Here is a 20,766-nt window from a genome sequence, read left to right on the forward strand (position 1 = left end):
TGGTGACATCATCTCCCTTTGTGGTACAAGACTGGGGATGTTTCAGTTGATACCTAAGGGTGTGTGACATAAAGTGTCTTGCTGTGCCCAGGAGGTGACACTGTCCCTCATTATGCCACTGAGTGTGTGCATACAGTGCTAGGGCTCAAGTTGGGTATTAGGAAAAACTTCTCTGGAAGAATGGTTGGGCACTGGCACAGGGAGTGGTGGTGTCACTACCCCCAAAGATGTTCAAGAACCACAGAGATGTGGCACTGAGGGATGTGGTCAGTGGGCAGTAGTGGTGGTGGGTGAACAGTTGGACTAGATGAGATCAGAGGCCTTTTCCAGCCTTAATGATTCTATGATTCTAGCTTGTGCTTCACTTTTTCTACTGAGGGAGAAGTGAGGTGCATCGCTTTTGATTCTTCTTGGAATGATGATAATCCTGGAAGAAATCCTGCCCTTTGAGCTGTTTGAATCTTTCCTCCTTGTACTTTGGACAGTGTTTTCTCAATCTGTATCCTGCAACAGAAGCTAATCTCTGAAATCTCTGCAATAAAAAGAAATCCCATCTCCTTCCCAATTAACATATCAAACCCTTTTCTGCCTTGCAGCTCATCTTCCAAGTGACCCCGCTGAGCTGGCCGCAGTGGGTGGTTGTCCTGAAGATCTCCCTGCCCGTCATCCTACTCGATGAAGGACTCAAGTACCTTTCCCGTAACCACCTGGAGGGTGAGAATGGGCAGCACAGTGCTGGGCTGTGGGCCCCGTGGTGCTGTGCTCGGGTTGGTGATGGCTTGGGGCCATTCACATGGTGTCTGCACTGCATGTCCATCCACCTCTGCTTTCTCAGCTATGAAAAAGGGACATTTTCTCCTACCCCTTCCTCCCCAGCTGCCACGCCAGGCAGAGTTGTTGATACTCAGTCTGCTGGAGATGCTCACTGCAGGCAGGAACAACAGATAAATCTGCCACATGTGTTTATCCAGCTCCTCTCCAACCTCTGGGAACTGGATTCCTTCCTTTAAAGCAAAAGGAATCAAAGATTGCTTTCCAACAGAAGTCCCTTTGATTTTTGCACCCCTCTGTGACTCTCCCCGTCTCATGTTTGCACCTCTGTTTTAAGACCTAGTAGGAGCTGTGCCTTACAAACTAGTTTTACATTGGCTGAACTCTACTCAGGGAGCCTGTTTACAGCAGGTCTGTGTTTCCCACGCGCTGTAAATCATGACGTGTGTTTAGACAGCCCTCTGAGTGGGTGATATCATCGTTTTCTTTCATTTCTTGAAAAAGACACTGCTGTGGGTGATATCTCAGTACTGAGTTAAACCTTCAGGGCCAGTTCTTGCATTTCAGAGCTAAAGGGAGGTGTGGCCAGGGGAAGGTTCGGGGCATCATGGTGGCCCAGTTTGGTTTCATCCAGTGCAGTGTGAATGCAAAAAACCTGGAAATCTTGGATTGGAAATTATTGCAGGCAGAAATATCTGCAACTTGCAACCACCACCATCATTGGGTCCCAGGGTGCTTCCACCAGCTTCCCTGACCACCAAGAGGTGGAGGTGCTCATGTTTTTGCAGACCAGTTGGAAGTTGCTCCTGGTGTAATGCTATTTAATTGTTGCATCTCTTGTTGGACTGCTGGATGCCTTGCATCACCCCAGCACATCTCATCACATAGCAGCAATCTTCAGGCACAGCCACTGGGCTGGGATGTAGGAGAGCTGGTTGGGTTCTTGGCTCCCATGCATGGCCTTGGTCTTCGCTTCACCATCTGTGCTCTGGGGATGAGTGTTTCTGTCTCCCACACTTTGTGTTTTGCTATAACAACCCAGCTCCAACTGAGGTTTCTGGAGGCGGTTTCTGGAAAGGGATGATCCTCTTTCAGTCTAACATGAGCTTGGAGCTTTCCCTGCTTCTGGTCCCCAGTGCCATGTCCCTCAAGTGCTGGATCCCCTGAGCCCCCCAGTCACGGTGCTGTGCATGCCCACCATTCACTCTGTTTTATCCAGTAAGGGATTCTGATGCAGCTACTCAATCACAGCAAAATCACGCTTCAGTCATCACATTTAAAAGAAATCATTAAAATCCTGCATCATCCTAATTCCTCTGGAGTTTGGCAAACAGCAACAATAACAGCAAAAAGCCACTTATAAATGTGGTGTTGTGATTTTTTATTTTTTTTTTGCCAGGAATTCTCAGGACAGTAAGAAACACGTGGAGCGGGGAGCACCAATTGAAAACCCGCAGGACTCCAGAGAAAGGGTGGGCATCCCCACGTGTCTCATCCCCACGTGGCCGTGCTTCTTCTGAAGCCTTGTTGAGTGCTGTGGGGACTTACCCACACTGCATCCCAGCAAATTTGGCTAGGCAGGGCTTGGGGTTGGTCTGGAGCATGGGACCTGCAGCAGAGAGGCCAAAATCTAAGGGATGGCCAAGGGCACTGGGTTGATGGCTGCCAATGTTTAGCTGTGAGTTTTGCTGATTCAGGTTTTGCATGGAAATGTTTCTCCGTTGATCAGATTGAGATAAATGGTGTTTCCATTACGCTGAGTTTTCCTCATCCCTGAGGCTGCAGAAAGCTGAGACTGGGGATTTTCACCCTGATCTCAGTATTCTGCGTTCCTCTCCCCACCCCACCGCTCTGTCAGGCGTACACTGAGTTTTCTGCTGTCTCCATTCTGGTTAAAAGCGTGAGTGGGAGCTGGCTTGGCATGAAATGATCTGCACATGTCCAGGCCAGGGGGTTGGAGGTGTTCTGCAGGGTCTCCTGGTCCTTCCCCATGTTCACACTGGGTCACTGCAGGGGCTGACTGCCCTCAAGGATCTCTTCTACTAATATTACTTGCTGTCCTCTGTGCATTTTAGTATGCTGCATTTTGCAAACCCCTGGGTGTGCAGAAGGTCAATTTCCAGGCATTTGTGCTCAGATCTTGCAGAAGATCTGTGGATTTCAAAAGGCACAAAACCCAGACATGGGTCCAAACCCCAAAGCAAACCCATCTCAAGGGTCAGTGTTGCTACTGCAGGGTCCTCAGCTTGTCCAAGGCATTGAGCAGCATCTTCACCAGGGCATTAGGGCTTCGCCATTCCCCATCCCAGCCTGAGTCAGAGCCCTCCCTCATCTGCAGGGACCAAAATCCTTGTGCTCGCTCACTGTAAATAAACAACATCCCCATCACATACCCACCTCTGTGGATGAGGGGGAGGGAGGATGTGCCTTTCTCTGGGGCTCTCAGCAGGGGATGTGTGACTGCCAGAAGCCCTGTACCGCAGCAGCTCACTGGGATCAGTGCTGGGCTGTGTCTCTGCTACATCGTCACCCTTTGTGGGAGTGCATTACAACTAAAGCCAAACACAAGGAGGCAGACCCCAAGCTGAGCTGTGTGTTTGGATACAGAATTACAGGAGTTTAAGGGCACTGTGAGTCCAGGTCCTACTGAACCTATGGCGTGTGCTGGGATTTTGCATTTTCAAGAGCTTCAGCTGGGATTTATGGGCACAAGGCTGCAGTTAAATGCTTGCTGTCAGTGTACAACTGAGTCCCCATCCTGTTCCTATCCCTGCACCCACCTCTTGCACAGCTTCAGTGCAGAGCAGCTGGGGAAGGCTGCGCCTGATACAGAGCCACTCACTGCATGGAGTGCCCATGCAGTGCCAGGTGGATAGCAGTGAGGTTTAGCATCAGGTGGCTGAGGGATGCTGCTGCAGTAACAGCTCATTTCATCTTGGTATATAAAGGGTCTTGCAAGCATTGCTAGAAGGAAATTTTGGCAGAAGATGGGAAAAAGTTGGATTGTTTGCTATTTTTTTTCCTCCTTTCTGTTCTGTTGTTTGGTCCTTTCCATGGAAGAGGGCACTGTCCTCAGGCTGAGGCAGGACATGTGTTTGCAGCTGGGCTGTGACCATTCCAAAATCAGTTTTCTCCCATGGTTTTTGCAATGCGTTCAGTGACTGGAGCCAGCCTGCTGCCATGCCTCTGTTTCCCAAGCAGGAAAATGGACTGAGCCTCACATTGCTGTGCTTGCTGGCACCTGTAGAGCCCAGGCTGAGAGTTATAGAATGGTAGAGTTGGAAGAGACCTCAAAGATCATCCTCTTCCAACCCCCTGCCATAGGCTGGCTGCCCACACCAGCTCAGGCTGCCCAGGGCCCCATCCATGGCCTTGAGCACCTCTAGGATGAGGTACCCACACGTCTCTGGGCAGCAGTGCCAGGGCCTCACCAACCTCTGAGTAAAGAATTTGCCCATAGCATCTAACCTACATCTCCCTCTTCTAGTTTGAGGAGCGCTGTAGAAGTGCCATGGGTCACTTGGTCCTTGTGCTGGAAGTTGCACGCGGATATCAAGACACAGCATGAGCAGCTCCCAAACCCCTGCCAATGTTTTTTCTTCTTGTTTTCTTTTCTTTCAGGAGAAGAGGACAAGAAATGAATGACACGAAGGAGACGCTCCAGGCTAAAGGACCCCAAACGTGTAACTCGGACTGAGGGTTTGCATGCGTGCCCACCGTGAGCAGCCAGCAGGACATGCATGTGTCCCACTACCAGACAAATGCGGGTGAATCGTCGAAAAGAAAAAACCCTGATTTTGTTTTGTTTTGTTTCGTCGCTTTCCTTTTCCTGTACATAACAGTGCAATCGCTGGCCAGCTGGCGGAGGGCTTTGGGGATGGAGCTACAGGGCCACGGTGTGGTCGGAACGTGGTTCCTTGGGGATTTGTTCCTGCAGCATTGGAGGCCCTCTCACAAAGCTTTGTCCCAGCACAGTGAGCTGAGTCAGGGCAGGGAGCCATGGGGAGGTTGGGGTTTGAGGCATAAGATGGGGTCTGTGGGGTGCGGTGGTGCTGGGGACAGCATCAGGGTGAGGTGTCCTGGAGGACCGCTGGTGCCATGGTTGTGTGTGTGTGTGCAGCAGAAGCTGGAGGTCTCCCTATGCTGCTGTCCTCTGGCCCTTCGCCTTCTCAGGTTCATTCCACACCAAATCGTGGCGTGGTTTTGTCCATTCCCCTCTATCTGATGTCTTGTGAGCTCCTACCTGCACTGCTCAAGGTGCAGCCATCTCCTCTGGAGGTATTTGAAGCCAAGCGTGGGGACGAACAAGGCATCCTCGTGTCCCCACTTGCTCCTGGTCACGCTTCCTCTGCTCAGTTATTTTCAATTATTTCCCTGCCAGGAGCTGTGCATAGAGCATAAGTCCTTAGGGGAACTGTGTGTTCGTGTCTTCTGCTGTGGGGAGCCCCACTGTCTTGCGCAGCACGTCCCTGACACCCACCATCAGGGAATGAATATATGCTTGTACAGAAGGTCCCCCAGCAGCGCCCCTTGGTGGGACACCAGCTTGGTTGTTTCCTCCAGGAGGATGGTGCAGGCTGCAGTGGGAGGTGGTGGATCAGGGCAGTTTTGGGATTCAGTCCATGGAGCTGCAGGGTGGGTCATCCATCCCAGCTCCCCACATGCTCCCTCCTGTTTTCCTTCTTTCTCCCCACGATCCATCCTGGTGATGCTTAGCTACCCTCTACCTTTGCTTTCTCCTAAGTCCCAGCCTGGAGGACCCAACAGCACTAGAGCCAGGCTTTGTGATAGCATCTTGCTCTTTCACTTTTTTGCCTCTTAAAAGCTTCCAGTGCTTTTCTTGTTCCTCTCTCCCACGGGCAGGATCACACCTTGCCCTGGGCACTATGAGCAGAAGCCATCCTTCTTTCTTTTCTCCATCACCAGCATTGACAAAGATGAGCAGAGCCCCCAGACCAATGGGAATGTACAGAATTGTTATACTACTGAGCTGATCTAATTGTACAGAAAACCTTGCATGAGATGTTGTTACTGTATTTAATATATAATGTATTCAAGGAATTTTAATATGGAGCTCTATAGGAAGATCTTTATAGTTACTCTGTGGTTAGAAGAAGGTTGTTGCTGATTTTTTAAAAATTATTATTATACTTTGTCTTGAAGAAGTTTTATTTTTCAAACATTATGTCTGAGTTCATTGGTGTTCCATGGGGACAACCAATTCCTCTTAAAGGGCAATTTTCCCCACAGATGAGACTCAGCCTGGTGCAGAGGAACAGGACATGCCCCAGGTACTGCTTCCACCTTCCACAGGGCTTCCATAGGGCTGCAGGTGTGGGTTTGCCCTTCACAAAAAGGGTGGATTTCTCCGTGGTTTGGTACAGATCATCCCCAGTTCTCTGTGCAGGGTGATACCCAGCAGGAATTTCATCCAGCACCCAATGTCAGCACAGCATTTTATCCAGCACCAGCTCAGGGACTTCTGAGGAGATGTTCTTCTGTTTCTCTGGGGCTGGAAGATAATTTGGGAGAGATCAGAGCTGATTCAGAGCATCCCAGCCCATCAGTAGGGTCTGGTGAGGTTTTCAGCTTCCCTGTGCCTCTTCCTGGGACGTGTTAGTCCAACTGTCTGTCCCACCAAAGAGGACCTGCTCAGTACAGCTGCTCACCCTGAGCCTAATGGCTGCTGTGGGATTGCTCATTTGACCCAAGATGTGTGTGTGTGCAAAGGTCCCAGTAATGAGCACGGAGTGATGGGTGGGAATCTCTAATATGTATGGAGAATTAAAAGAAAAAAAATCTCAGAGAGATGAAATCATGGCACTTTAACTCTTTATTAAATTCCTGCTGGACCAGATGGCCTTTAAAGATCCCTTCCCATTTAAATGGTTCTATATAATTCTATGATTCTGTGATTTATGCTTGGTCTCCTATGATGCCAGAGAGCTTGGGGTGGTGGTAGCAGACATCCTCTGTGCCCACCAGCAGAAGGCTGTTGGAAGAGATGGCGTTTGGGTCATTTTATTGTTAACGTGATGCCAGGTTTCTTTCCCATTGACCTACACCATGCCACCATGGGCAGTGCTGTGCCATTGTGTTGCCATTTGGCTGCACTGTGAGTTACCAAATATGAGCCATTGTGGGCAAGAATTCAGAACAGAGCCCCATCCAAAGGTTTGTTCTTCTGGCAGCAGCCAACTGCGTTTACCTTCTCCTTGTGAACTTCCAGACCCATCTCAGAAGTAAGTGATGAGTGCAGGAAACTCGGAGCAGGCATCCCATTTCCCCTTCTCACCGGTTGAACCACATCTCTCTTTTTCCCCTTGTCATTTAATTTCTCACCCCCTCTGGTTGGGTTTCACTCCGTTCCAGAGGCTTTATAGATATTTTAGTGAAGTAGGAGAATATCCACAGACCAGATGCTTTTTCCTTTGTGCTTGGATGAGGATGAATGGCAGAACAGGGTTTTATTGTGTGCTGCTGTTTGTGCAAATGAGAGGTCCCAGAACCAAGAGCATCGCAGTGGGATTTGCTGTGGTTTTGGTCCACACCCAGCATGACTCTGTCTCTTAGCCCAGATGCCAAAGGTGCACCCAGCCCTGGTCCTGCCCTCTCGGTGCCATTCAGCTTTGGGTAGGTGTGGGGCATGAAGTGAGCCTAAATCTGCATGGAGTGGCAGTGACAGGGGCTCAGGTTGGGCACGTGAGACCCAATGGAGGATGAGCACTGAGGCCATAGCATGCCTTCAGCCTGGGGATGTGCTTGTGGATTGATTCGGGATGCCCACACCAAATCCAGAATCTGAATTTGTGCTTCATAGCAAGAGATAAATCACTATATCTGGGGCGGGGGGAGGGTGTTACTCGAGGGGTAGAACTGAAAGAAATGAGGTTTCCTATTTTATTATATGAGAGATATTTTTCCACTCACTTATCGCTTCTGATGTCGCGTCCCAGTGCCCGCGGTGCAGCCACCAGGCTTGTCGCCGTCACATGCACGCCGACCACTCTGTTCACACAATATTGGGCTGATTTGTTTTATACTTAGGAAATTACAGAAATAAAAGCAATTTTACTGGAAAACTCTGGATTTTCTGTGTTTTTTGTGCTTTTTTTTTTTTTTTTTTTTTTTTTTTTTTGCCATTCTCCCCTGCCCTTGCCCGCCTGTGCAGGTTTGGGGTGCAGCTGGGAGCTCGTGGAGCTGCACGTAGTGTCTGAGGGCATTCTTCAGCCCTAAAAGGAGCTGTGCTCACCAGATTGGGATTTCTTGTGGGTTCTCAGGGCAGCCAAACTAGAAATGGAGCTGAGCTTGTCTCTGGCATCAGACGACAAAAGGCGAAGTGAAAGAAGTGTCACGATCCAACTTGGGAATTTTTAAAGTACCAGCTAATTTGCAACACAAATAACAGTGCTAATTTTGACTGCATCCAGAATAGTCCTCACCTTAACTCCCCCCGGCTGAGTAGGTTTGGATAAGCCTTGCAATGATCTCTGAAAGAAATAATTAATAAAGAAGGAATAATGAAAGCATTTGGCCTCTGCTAGGGAGTGGAACAGAACAGCTGGAGATGGAAACTCATGGCCCCAGATCACCCAAAGCTCTTCTCATGGTCATGTTTTGCATGGAAAATCCTGCCCCATTGTGCTTTGGACCAAATCAGAGTTCACAGTGAGTCCCTCCATGTGTTTCTGCTGTGATGGGGCCCCATGTGTCCCTTCCCGATGCAACAAGGTGGAGAAAGGAGCTGCAAAGCTGGTGGTGTCCTAAGGAAGGGCTAAGAGAGAGCCATGGAGCAGCCATGAAGGGTTTTGGAAGAGGAGAGTGGTTGGCATCATCCTGCCCAACGCACTGAATGCAGCCTGCCATAGTGCCACCTCCATGCCAGCTGGACATCAAACCAACCCAACACAGCTGCTCCTGGGAACACAGTGAGCACAAAATTCCCCCAACCCCTTTTTTATCACTGTGCCTTTCACCAGTGAAGCAGTGTGTGCCATTAGAACCCGACACCGAGAGCGTGTGCTAATCCTACAGTAACCAAAGGAGCCTCTGTACCCCATGGGAAGCCTTTGGCATAGGATGGATGCACCAAACCCATCAGTGCCCTCAGCATCCTGGTGTCACTCGCTTGTCTTGCAGCTGCCAAGCCCGCAACCAGGGATGCGAGTTGCCGTGGCAACCCAGGATGCAAACATCTCTGCCAAGCACTGAACACCACCAAAAACATCCGTCTGTCTGTCTGCACTGGGGCGTTGTGTAGAGCAGAGCCAGCGCTGCTGGGAAGGAACGAAGGGAGGTCAAGGACAAGTTAAAATTGGAAAGAAAGCTGAACATGCCGTTTCGTAGCCCTCGCTTGTACGTATCTGCCAGTTTTAGGTTTTTCTTTCCCTGCCCTTCCTATGGGTAGTGGAAGCATCTCCTCCAGCCAGCGGGAGCACAGGGCTCAGGACAACCAAAATTGCTGGTAGCGGCCACTCAGGGGCTCTGCCTGGTGACCTCAGCCAGCGCAGGTCTCCCTTGCACCCCGCTGTCATATTTCTGCCCCACTTGTCACTGTGTTTCGTTCCCTCCAGCCCCCAGATTTGCAGCGTGCTGCACATTTTTTGTGCTGAAATTCAGAGCTCCGTGCTGGAAGCTGCCAAGCATGAGTCTGGATTGTGTAATGAACTTCATCTATTATTATTTCCAGCACCCCCCACTAGAATATTTTGGAAAAGCAATGCCTGAGAGCCTGGAAAGCCTGGGTAGTGCCAACCCCAGCTTTGCTTTTTGGGATGAGGGTATGTGTGGTGGCTTTCAAACCCACTCTTTGAACGCTTTGGTGGTCCAGGTTTCACTGTGAAGTGAGGATTCCCTCGCATTCCCAGATGTCCCTGTTAAGAATACTATATATATATATATTTTTTTTTCTCTGGATAGCCCTAAGTAGAGGCTGTGCAATGAGCAGGGCAGGAGGAGCAGTGCAGCCAGCATGCTCTTGGGTTGGTCCCAGCCCTTGGAGCTGATAGGAACAGTGGATGCAAGTGAGCCTGGTGCTGGGGGCTTGGCAGCGCCAGGCAGGGAGGGTAGCCCTAAGCCGGCATTTAGGCAACACTGTCCTAAGTGCTAACATTGGGGTGTTAATGCTTTGTTTGCCATTATGTGCTTTTTTATCTCCCGGAATGGAGCTGATGACTCACTGTCCTCACTCTGCCCAGCTTTATGCTCTGTCCCCATTGTTTTTTTTTTTTATTATCTTTTTGTTAGCCCTTGCAGTTACATGTTCACCAGAGAACTTTAAGAGGGAAGCCCTAGTCCGGCACAGGGATCCCAGCACCTGCACAGCAGCATGGCTCCAGGAACCCAGTGAAGTTCTGCAGGCAACTACAGCCCAGGGGCAGGTACGTCCCATACAAACACCATTTAATTCATGGGCTCACGCACAGTGCTTTCCTACGTCCACCATCTGGCAAGCTGCAAGGTTATCTCCGGGGAGAAGCATCACTGCAAACAGTGCTGATGGCACGCAGATATGCCAACCAGCTGGCACTGCTCAGTGCCACATCACATTGTTATGGGAACAGGTAGCTTGGCAGTGCCATCACACTCCCTGCCATAAAGTCATTTAACAAGCATTCAGCCCAGGGAGATGTGAGCCCAGAGATGTGGGCCAGGTGCAGTAGGCGAGCTTTGGCTGCTGATCGGCCAACGGTTGGGTGCTGCAGGCATGGTGCTGGATGCTGCATGCCCACTGCAATGTGGCTCCAAGGGACATCATGCCGGGTGGTGCCCATTATCTCCCGATGGAAACTATTTTGCTAAATCCATGTTATAACCATTTTATTGACTCCGAGTACCAAGGAGAAGGTTGGATGTGACTCTTTTACAAGTCATTTTGCTGTTAAATTTAGCTGTCCTATTTTCATTATCCCCATGGCTTTGGCAGGGGTGAAGCGCCTTCCCTAAAAGGCCTCGTTTCATACAGTAAGTTATTTGCTGCTCTCCTGACAGATATCTCAGCTTATAAGGTTTGCCTGCTCCGCTCGATAGCGGTATCGGCCTTCAATCTTATGTGATTAGCATCAGCTCTTTGCATTGCTTTTGGCTCTTTGTGTGGCTGCTTTCATGTCTCTTGGGGTCAGGATGTAGTCATGCCACCGAGCATCTGATCCTGGGCCCCGGGCTTTGTGGCTATGGGTTTCTCCCATGCTCCCCATTTCCTGCGGCGTGCTTGGATTTGTTCTGCTCGCTTTGTGTTTGTGGGGTGGCAGCATGCTGAGCCAACAGGAGCGCAATGCCAAGCAAAGGGCAATCGGTGAGGCTAACAGGAATGTTCTGGAAGATTCAACCCATCAGGAGAAACTTCTCTGTGTTTTCAAAAGCGGTTCCCCAACACAGAGGAAGAGCAGAGCCACGTTCTTATCTTGGTGCCCCTCAGCTCTGTCCAGGAGCTGCTCCCTGTACTGGCAGGAGTGCAGCAGGGAGTACTGGCATTGCTGGGAGCTTTGGAGACACCCCAAAACCTTCCCCAGCTACTCCTCAGCAAAGCAAGCCCCACCGCAGGGAACAGCTGATAGGATGCAGTGCAGGTATGGGTTCCTGCAGCCAGCACTTCTGTGCTTTGTCCATTGCAGAAGTGTCAGGCCCTGAATTTCAGCCCAGTACGTGGGATCCAGCCCCTGCCCATGATGGCCCCCGCCTGCATCATCCCTGCCTGCATCCCGCCAGCCCCGCTCCCAGCCGAACCTCTCAGGAAATGCTGGAGATGCCTCGCAGTGCTCGACTCAGCCCATGCAAGTGCTGGGTTGCAGCCAATTCCCAGTGGGGCAGCTGAGCTGTGGAAGGAAGCCAGGCTGGGGTCCTGTGGCTGAGTGCCCAGTGCTGGGTTGGGGCTCCTGTGCGCCCATCTAGCATGGTGACATGGGGTCAGAGGTGGCCTTAGGGACATCGAGTGGGATACAGGTTAGGGAAAAGAGTGGGAGACCCACAGTCCAAATCCACCTCAGGGACCATCGGCACCAAACTCTGGGGTGCCTCTGATCCTGCTGTCCCCGAGCCCTCCCAGTCCCAGGGAGGGCTTCAGCACCCGTCCCACCCCCACACCATGTAGGGCACTGCTGCACCCAGCCCAGCACTTATAGGAAGAGGAAAACCCGTCTCTGTGCAGAGGAGGAAGCCTGACAGCCCGGCTGAGCACAGAGCACCACCAATAGCATTTTTTTTATCCTTATCATTCTATTTATTTTTACTTTAATCCCTCTGCAAACAGAGGAGTGACGGCAGGCACAGCCCAAGCCGCGTGGCGGCGGCAAGCATTGGGGCCAGCGGCACAGCCCCGGCGTGGCCATGGGGCAGCGATGCATGGACAAGCTGTCCTCATTCCTCTTCGAGTATGACACCCCCCGCATGGTGCTGGTGCGGAACAAGAAGGTGGGACTGACCTTCCGGCTGATCCAGCTCATCGTCCTGGCGTACATCATAGGGTGAGCTTGCTTTCCTAAATGAAAAATAGGAATGGAGAGAGGAAGGAGGTTCCCATCACTCCCATATCCCAACATGGGGGGGTATACGGTGACGGCATCGCATTCCCATGTCGTCGTCACTCCGTGCTGTGGGGCTGCTCCCCACATCCTTCCCATCCCAGCGGTGCAGAGCCACGAGCCCTGCCCAGCCTCAGCGCCTGCTGAGCTGCCCTCTGCTCTGCTCCGGCTGCTGGCTGCCGGCCTGAGAATCTGTTGTTATTTTTATTTTCTTTCGTATGAAATGAGAAGCAGCTGGGGCCAGCGCGGTGATTTGTGAGCCCCAAGTGGCTGCAGACAGGACCATAAATTTCCCTGTGCCCTCCCTGGCTGCTGGAGGCCACACTCCAGGGCCCTGTTTTCCTTTGCTTGTAGGAGGCAGCCCCAAGAGCAGCTTAAAAACAGGGCACAGAAGAGGCAGGTGGGCTGGAATTATGTGGGGACACACATTCTCAGGTACCCCAGGCCTGGTAAGGCTGGTCAGGGCTGCCTCCAACCATCAGGATCCTTCCTGCAATGGGGATTTGCCAGCACAAGGCGCAACGTTACGGGACACAAGAGTTGGGAATGATGCAGGAATCACCGCTGTGCCCTAATGGGCTGGAAAGCAGCATCTGTGAGAGTTTGTATAGACAGGGAGGCATGGCACAGTGGGAAAAGTAGAGTAAGAACTGGGGGAAAAGTGAGTATTTATTGCACATGGAGCTCAGAGCAAGACCAGAGTGCCCCGGGAGCAGCAGCACCCATCACAGCGTCTCCCCTCTGTCCCTGGAATTCGGGGGGAGCACCCCAGAGCTGCCCTTTGTGGGGTGGAATCCCGATTCACTCCTGCCTGGCTCACCAGGACCTCAGCCCAAACTGCAGACAAATGGCGAACGCACAGGGGCGGTTGCTTGCTGCAGGATTTCCTAAGGAACCACAACTTAAGTAACCCAGCTAAAAGTGGGCTGGGCAGCAGGGAGAGAACAAAATGCCAACAGTGGGGGAAGTGATGCCCAGGGACAGAGGAGGATGCTGGCATGGTGCTGTTGCAATGCTATCAGCAGAGATGTGAGCACTGAGGAAGGTCCAGCATGTCCTGCAGCTCCGTGCTTGATGGCTCTTCCCCTTGCTTGAGGAGACACTGGGTCCCTCCAGCCCCTGTGTGCATGCAGGATGGAGGCAAATGTGGGGCTGCCCAGTTCCCAGCCCAGAGCTAGGAGAAGATGCCCAATATAAATTGTACAACCCAGTACAGTTTAGGGTGAAAAAGGAGAGTTCTTCAGCAGCGCATGGATTTCTGCTTCCATCCTTGGGTGCTGCCCCCTTGTCTCAGGGCACACCGGAAAGCATCATCCCCACAGTGTCCCCAGAAGGGCCGGCAGCTGCAGGGCAGAGCACCAGGCGGGGACGAAAACCAGAGCGCTCCTTTTTTAGTGCCGGGAATGCTATCCAGAATGGTCGCCTGCCCATGTTTATAGTCTCCCCGAGTCAGAGCAAATCCACTGGCAGCTTGTTTATGCCCTGAGTTAAAAAGTGCCAGGAGCTGGCCCCCGCCACCAGCTGGGAGATGCAGGCATCCTGCAGCCTTTGCTACAATCCCACCATAGGCTTCTATCCCAGGTGCCTACAAATCCTGCTCCATCTACCTTTGTGTGCCTGCAGCCACAAAATGCATCACATATCCCAAATTAAATGAGCCTGAAGCAAGGGTTGAGTCCTGCAGCTATAGCATATGCCTTGAGCACAGAGTGGGTGAGCTTCAGCAAGAGGAAATTTGGGAAATATCCCCCCCTGGTGATGGTACCTGGGCCACAGAGATGTGCCTGTGGCATCTGCCCTCATCCCCCATGATGTCCCTCATCCTGTCCTGTCCCAGGGTGCCTCATGTGCCCATATTGCCATCCTCACCCAGTTGCTTTTCCCCATACAGGTGGGTTTTCCTCTATGAGAAGGGCTACCAGACACAGGACAGCATCGTCAGCTCTGTGTCAGTGAAACTCAAGGGCCTGACAATGACCAATGAGAGCACCTTGGGTCCACACATCTGGGATGTGGTGGATTATGTCTTCCCACCCCAGGTAAGGGGGCAGGAGGGGCTGGGGACTGCTGTCACCCCAACCAGGAATTTCCCCATGCACCATGTGGGCTTTCCATGGTGCAAAGCAGGAGGCTCCCACAATAACCCCCTGCCCACATAGCACACCTGGGAGCATCCCATGCTTGGGGCCCACCAGCACTGATGGGGCATGCTTGATGCCACCTAACCAAGGACCAAAGCTCCTACAGTACCTCCAGATGAGCACCTTTGGAAGAAAGGGTCCCGAACCATCTCTGGGGCTGGTGACACCATAGCACCCCAAGGAGAGCCCATATTTGAGGAGGAAGAAGCCACCAGCCCAGCCAGGCCCTGGTGGTTTTGGTGTCTCCTGTGCCAGCAGAATAGGTTCCTCTATAAAGGAACTGCCAACCGTGCCACTCATCAGCTCCTTGGCTGTGTCTCTGCAGGGGGACAGTTCTTTTGTGGTGATGACCAACTTCATTATCACCCCTGGACAGAAACAAGGAACCTGCCCTGAGGTAAACACACCTGCTTTCTTCAGTGGTCACAGCTTCTGTAACTTGGAGGGTTGTGGTGGTGGCACTGAGGAAGTAATTTTGACAGTGAGGGACTGGAAAAAAAAATACTCCTCTTTTCCCTGCTTATTTTGGATGCCCTTGGTTGGGAAGAGGTGTATGAATGAGTTGTGTCCCCAGAATGGGACAAACAGAAAGCACGGATATGAGGCTGGGATGCAATGCTCAGTGCCTTTCTCCAAACAGGCGCCAGACACTGGTCTCTGCAGCCAGGACAGCGACTGCAGTGAGGGGACATACAGCCGCCAGGGGCAAGGTACAGTCACCTGTGGATGCTGTGGTGCAGCATCCCGGGAAAGGGTCCCACTGGGGCTGGCCCTGCTTTCCTCTTCCCAGTGATGGCTGAGTTGCAAAAACCCTTCCTGACAAAACTAGTCAAGGCAATTGGATGTTTTCCCCAAACTGATAGCTTTCTAGCAGCTAATTGGCCACAATTAATTGTGCTTTTTGTAAAGAGGCCCAAAAGAACTGAATGTGTGGTGCTCTGGACATCTCTGGAAGAGCTGGAACTCCAGCCAGACCCCACAGATCCCAGCATTAAGCTGAGTTCCCCAGTGTTCAGGGATGTGAGCAGCCATCTCTATCCCACAGGAATCATGACAGGCAAATGCGTTAATTTCACCACTTCAGTGAAGACCTGTGAAATCTTTGGCTGGTGCCCTGCTGAAGTGGACTACCCCATCCCCAAGTAAGCAGAGATGCTGCTGCCCTATTTCCCACCCTGCTGGGGTTGGCAGAGCAATCCTGGGCTCTGCGCATGGCCCCGTGGCCCCGCTCTGTTCTCTCTGCCCTCACAGCAACATCGTGCTCTGCCATGAGCTCCATCTCCCATCTCCATGGACCACCATGAAGCATCTCCCAGCACACGCAGAGTGCTTTTCCCCCTTGCCGTGGACATGTGCCCACACTTGTGTTTTTCAGCCCTGCCCTGTTGCCAGAAGTGGAGAAGTTCACCATGTTCATCAAGAACAGCATCACCTTCCCCAAGTTCAAGGTGTCCAGGTAAGGGGTCTGTGAGAGGACTTCTGCGTGGCCATGGCCTTAAGGGGGAAGCCCTGGGTGCATCTGCCTTCACAGAGGATGGCATCCCCCACCAGCCTGCTCAGGATGGTCTGACTGCAACATCCATATAGATGAGCTGGTGGAGATGAACATTTCCCTTTCACATCTGTCTCAGCTTGGTTGGTGGCTGCAGGAAAGGGGTTGCTGAAACTAATCTCTTTCCCTTCCCTTCTCTTCTTTCTCCCTGTTTTTCCCCATAAGAAAGCACTAAAACACTGCATGAGGCAGTGTGGTATGAACAGCCAGGATGAGCCTGCTGCCTCAAAAATGCAAAGCAGTAGGATGTGGGGTCAGACACACGCCAGCACACAGGGATTTGTGACGCCACTACTCACATATCTGATTTGGAGCAAATTAGGAGAAGCTATTTGTGCTGAGCACGGGAAATTTCTCGCTAAGCTGGTCATGTCCCCACTCTTAAGGGGCAGTGACTGGGGCTGTGTGAGAGGGACATGGCAGGGGACAGCAGATTCTGGAAGGCGAGGGCAGCCACAGCCAGCTGGGGTCAGGAGGGGACTTCCTGTCTTTGATCACTGCCGCTAATCAAGAGCTGAGCAGAAGTGATGGGATGGGGATGACCAAAGCATGACGCTTGTGAAACCAGCTGGATTAGGAGGCTTCGTGGAAAGGCTATTTTGGGGAGAAAGGGCAGAGATGAGTGGCATGCAAGGCATCATTGTCCCTTCTAGAGGAGATGGCAGAGGATTGCTATGGATGCTGTGAGACATGTTATCTATGAGCTGGAGCAACATGTGGGGCCAGGCACCTCTGGAGCTCCATTGCCATTAAAACGATTCAGTGATTCAGATCTTCAGACTCCCTTTTGATTTTCTGTCATTCGCAGGCGCAACTTAGTGGAGAGCGTCACCACGCAGTACCTGAAGAAATGCACGTACCACAAAGTCACCGACTCCTTGTGCCCTGTGTTCGACCTGGGATATGTCGTGAAGGAATCAGGTCAAAATTTCAGTATGCTGGCTGTGAAGGTAAGGAAGATTCTGCTGCTGTCCCCTGCAGCCATGGGGAGGGGATACCAGGGCTGGTGTCACTGGGACAAGGGATGCGCTCTCCCCAGGGCTGCACAAAAGAGCCTGAATTAAATCCCTTATGGATGGTGAAGCTCTGTGGATGTAGCCTTTTTCTGATTTCAATTTAAATGTAAGCCATTAAATGTAATGCTTTGATGCAGTGAGATTAAACCAGAGGCAAAGCTCATGGGAGAAATCAGGCAAGGACAGGCTGTTCCATAGGGGCCATAGAGCACTCTTTTGCAGAACTATTCATAGAATCAGCATCATTGGATGGCTTGGGTTGGAAGGGATTTCAAAGATCACCCAGTACCAACACCCTGCCGTGGGAGGGCTGCCAACCACTAAACCATTCCTTGGGCTCTGCATGATGATCAGGAACAAGAGTGTATGGACTTGGTCCTAAGTGCAGCCCCAGTGACCGCTCTCTTGGCTGCAGGGCGGTGTGGTGGGCATCACCATCGACTGGAACTGTGACCTCGACTGGCCTATCCGGTACTGCAAACCTATTTACCAGTTCCACGGCCTTTACAATGACGACAGCAACGTTTCACCAGGCTTCAATTTCAGGTGAGGGCACTCCTCCTACAGGCAGAAGCTGGAGGTGATGGTTTTGGGATCCCACAGCACCCAGGGATGGCAGAAGGGACTCAGGGGGTTATAAACACCCAAATGAACCATTAACACTCCCCATTTAATGGGACAGATATGCCAAATACTACAGAGAAGATGACATGGAAAAGAGGACACTTTACAAGGTGTTTGGGATCCGATTCGACATCCTGGTGAATGGCAAGGTAAGGGCTTTCCTCATGGTGCTCCCACTGGCAGTATTTAAAGGGTGTCCCTTTTTAGTTACAAATATAGGAAGTGAAATAATTTCAATTTGTGTGCCTAAACCCAAGCCAATCATATTCTTTTTCTGACCAATATGCTAAAAACAGTCCTTACTCAGCTCTTGTTTCTCTGAGCAGTGGTGAGCTCTGCAGTTGGAACCCTACCTGGAGCTGTCACATCTTTTCCTTGTGAGTCCACTGTCACACAACACCACTTCTATCTCATTTTATGCAGGCAGGCAAATTTGACATCATCCCCACCATGACCACGATTGGCTCTGGGATTGGTATTTTTGGAGTGGTAAGTTTGAATGTTTCCAGCCTTCATATAGCTTCACTAGCCTTGCTGTGACTCTCAGGAAGGAGGTGACCCCATGCCCCCTGTTCCTGCTGTGGGGAGTGCCATCCTACAGAGCATCCTGGGATCACGATCCTGATGCAAGACACAAAAACTTCTGCATAATCCTAAGGGTGTGTGTGCTGCGTGTACCTAAATGGGAAGCACTTAACTTCTGATGGCCTAAGTTGCTTGGTATCAGATCCAGCACACTTCTGTCCTAAATGTTCTAACCCGGCTTTTAGGAGGCTGTGTGCTCTTCAGCACTTAGAAGCAGAAGGGACCCCAGTTCATAGAGCAAACTGGGTTGGAAGCATAGTGGGCACGGTGAGCTGGAGGGCAGCCCTAACCCAGCCTATGATTTGCTTCAAGGCCTCTGTCCTCTGTGACCTGCTCCTGCTGCATTTTCTCCAAGGACGGGACTACTACAAGCAGAAGAAGTTCAAGTATGCAGAACAGGAGCCTGTGAGTACTGGCATGTTCCTCCCTTGGGCAGACGAGTGAAGGTGCATGCATCCAGGAGCACCCAGGCACTGTCCTGAGAAGTGGGAACCCGGAGCCCCCATATTCTCTCCAAAACGTTCCCAAATCACTTTCCATAACCATGGAATGTTCCATGTCCTTTCATAGGATGTGAAAACAGATCCCCTCAAATTCATCTTACATGTTGGATGTTAGGAATGTTCCTTTGTGGGGGGCTCTGTAAAAGCATTACCGTTTTCTTTTTTTTAACTCCTAGTCAAAGTCAACTAAGAAAGGGAAGGAGCTGGACAGTGCACAGTGAGAGGTGAGCAGGGTTTCCCCAGGTCGGGAGTGATGGGTCTCAGGGGTAGCCTTGGGAAGAAAAACAGCTGTGAGGACAGAACACCCAAACCCACTGTGCCCCTTTATCTGCAGCATCCACACTGCCTGATAGACCTGCACCCTCTTCCTTCTCCTCTTCCAAAATGCAGTCGTCATCCCCATCACCAGCTTCAAGGCAGCAGGAGCAGCGTCCGATGTCGACTCACGGGAATTCTGGGCACAGGGCTTGCTGGGACACTGGAGCAGGTGGCACCTGCATGGGCCACTGGGGACCTGCTCTCACTAAGGCACCCATGGGACCTCCACCAGCCTTGTGTGGGGTGCTGGACCTGTGCTGAGGTGTCCTGCACCCCAAGCCCCTGCAGCCTTGAGCAGATCCAGATTGAGGAGAGGGGGTGGAAGGAGAGCCAGTGAGAACCATGCTCAGCCCCTCAGCATGGGAAAGAGTTATTTTGTAAGAATGTATTTTATTAAAAAATAATAATAAAAATAAACCTTTAGTTTTTCTACTACATCCTTTTGCAGTGCCCATGCTTGCTCTGGTGTACAGTGCTTCTTGGCACCAGGGAATTTGTGCACGCAGAGCAATGCTGCAAAGTGTGTCAGAGCACGGAGGCTCCGTGTTGGACTTGGTGCAGACTCCCCTGGGCTCTGCCCTCCCGTGCAGGGCCGCTGGGCCTCTGGCCACAAGCATGGGTTGTTATCAGCCTTTTCACTGGGGTTTCCGTCTCAGACATGCTGGCTGGCTGGCAGTGAGCCATCAGGAGCTGCTGCCTGATGCCAGCCCTGCTGCTGCCGCTGCCCTTCTCAGCTCCTTGCACCCAGCTGCAAAACTGCCCTGAGCAACCCCTGTCCGCACTGCAGGATCAGCCAGCAATCCGGTGTGCAGCAGAGGGCTGCTGGGATGCTGAGTGATATGTCAGGGTGGGAGCAGGCACCGTGGCTCCTATGGAACACAGAGGCCATTAAATTTGGCCGCGACCTCAGCAAACTTAACATCTGGTTGTACATTCCCAGTAGGGAGCTTATCTGCTCCGAGAAGAATGCCTTGGTTTCGAAGTTTTGTTTTGTTTTGTTTTGTTTTGTTTTGTTTTTTAAGATTACCCAGTTGGTTCCTTTTTTTGGTACTCTTTCTCCTGCTGCTGCCCTGTAAGAAAGGTGCCAGGTGCTTGAAGCAGTGGAGCAGAGATGAGGCTGAGTCCTCCGTGCTGGCATCATGCAACATGCAGTGCAGCACAGCCCTCAGCACGCCACAGCCAGCAGAGGGGACTGGCAGACCGCAGCTCAGCAGCCGAAGATGAGAATCAGCAAAACAGGAGCACTCAGTTTAACCTCTGCACCCATTTACACGAGGTCAATCTGCAGGCAGCACTGCAAGTAGAGCAGGGAATTGTTTCTGCCTCCTTAATCTGTCAACCCACTTGTAATGTTAAATCTCAAATCTTTCCTTGGAATTATTAAACACAGAATAGGAAATTAGGAAAATGCTCTTTGTAAAAGATCCTATTCACAACCTCTGAGCAGGGATCCCTAATAGTCTCAGAACTGCTTTAAAAATCACAGGAGGGTTTATTTCCGTCTCCCTGCTTGCATTTTAAGATACACAGTCTTTGGGGATCCTCAGCTTTGCATTCACTTCCCAGTCACTCCTGCAGGACCACATGGTGCAATTTTAATACCTTCAGCAACACAAGCTGCTTGTCCACATCCACTTGCTAATAGAAAAGTAACTCTTCAACAATTAAATGCTGTCTCCAGCCCTTTCAGACGGAAAACACAAAAGAAAAAATATGTTCTCTAGCTATTCTCTAATC

The 20,766-nt window shown here is 51.3% G+C and overlaps 2 protein-coding genes across 4 annotated transcripts in view; both read left to right on the top strand.

Annotated features, from left to right (window-relative positions):
* Positions 1-7,853, top strand: part of ATP2A3 (ATPase sarcoplasmic/endoplasmic reticulum Ca2+ transporting 3) — a 36,162-nt gene extending 28,309 nt beyond the window's left edge. Inside the window, exons 20-22 of one of the 2 annotated variants that reach the window (XM_042879696.1) lie at positions 597-714; positions 2,171-2,243; positions 4,393-7,853. In XM_042879696.1, coding sequence (XP_042735630.1) covers positions 597-714; positions 2,171-2,243; positions 4,393-4,468 — 267 coding nt within the window. In that variant the 3' untranslated portion in view covers positions 4,469-7,853. The remainder of the gene's footprint in view (positions 1-596; positions 715-2,170; positions 2,244-4,392) is intronic. The other variant, XM_042879697.1, reaches the window with a different exon arrangement.
* Positions 7,854-11,903: 4,050 nt separating this feature from the next.
* P2RX1 (purinergic receptor P2X 1) lies at positions 11,904-19,464 on the top strand. 2 transcript variants are annotated; one of them, XM_042880035.1, is made up of 13 exons: positions 11,904-12,233; positions 14,182-14,329; positions 14,757-14,828; positions 15,072-15,141; positions 15,477-15,573; positions 15,807-15,887; positions 16,792-16,933; positions 17,415-17,545; positions 17,682-17,772; positions 18,047-18,112; positions 18,521-18,613; positions 18,888-18,935; positions 19,046-19,464. In XM_042880035.1, exons 1-12 carry the CDS (start codon positions 12,097-12,099, stop codon positions 18,930-18,932), a joined length of 1,173 nt encoding a protein of 390 aa, XP_042735969.1. In that variant the 5' UTR covers positions 11,904-12,096; the 3' UTR covers positions 18,933-18,935; positions 19,046-19,464. The 2 variants fall into 2 exon arrangements, with proteins under 2 accessions (XP_042735969.1, XP_042735970.1); XM_042880036.1 differs by having other exon boundaries at positions 19,102-19,464.
* Positions 19,465-20,766: the final 1,302 nt, after the last annotated feature.

Source organism: Lagopus leucura, unplaced genomic scaffold (assembly GCF_019238085.1).
Source record: "Lagopus leucura isolate 7727_CA_CO unplaced genomic scaffold, USGS_WTPT01 Super-Scaffold_100024, whole genome shotgun sequence".
Lineage (NCBI taxonomy): Eukaryota > Metazoa > Chordata > Aves > Galliformes > Phasianidae > Lagopus > Lagopus leucura.

Coding starts and splice junctions, on each gene's coding strand:
- P2RX1 (XM_042880035.1), top strand. CDS start 12,097: ATGGGGCAGCGATGCATGGACAAGCTGTCCTCATTCCTCTTCGAGTAT. Junction 17,546..17,681: donor TCACCAGGCTTCAATTTCAG/GTGAGGGCACTC, acceptor TTAATGGGACAG/ATATGCCAAATACTACAGAG. Junction 17,773..18,046: donor ACATCCTGGTGAATGGCAAG/GTAAGGGCTTTC, acceptor CATTTTATGCAG/GCAGGCAAATTTGACATCAT.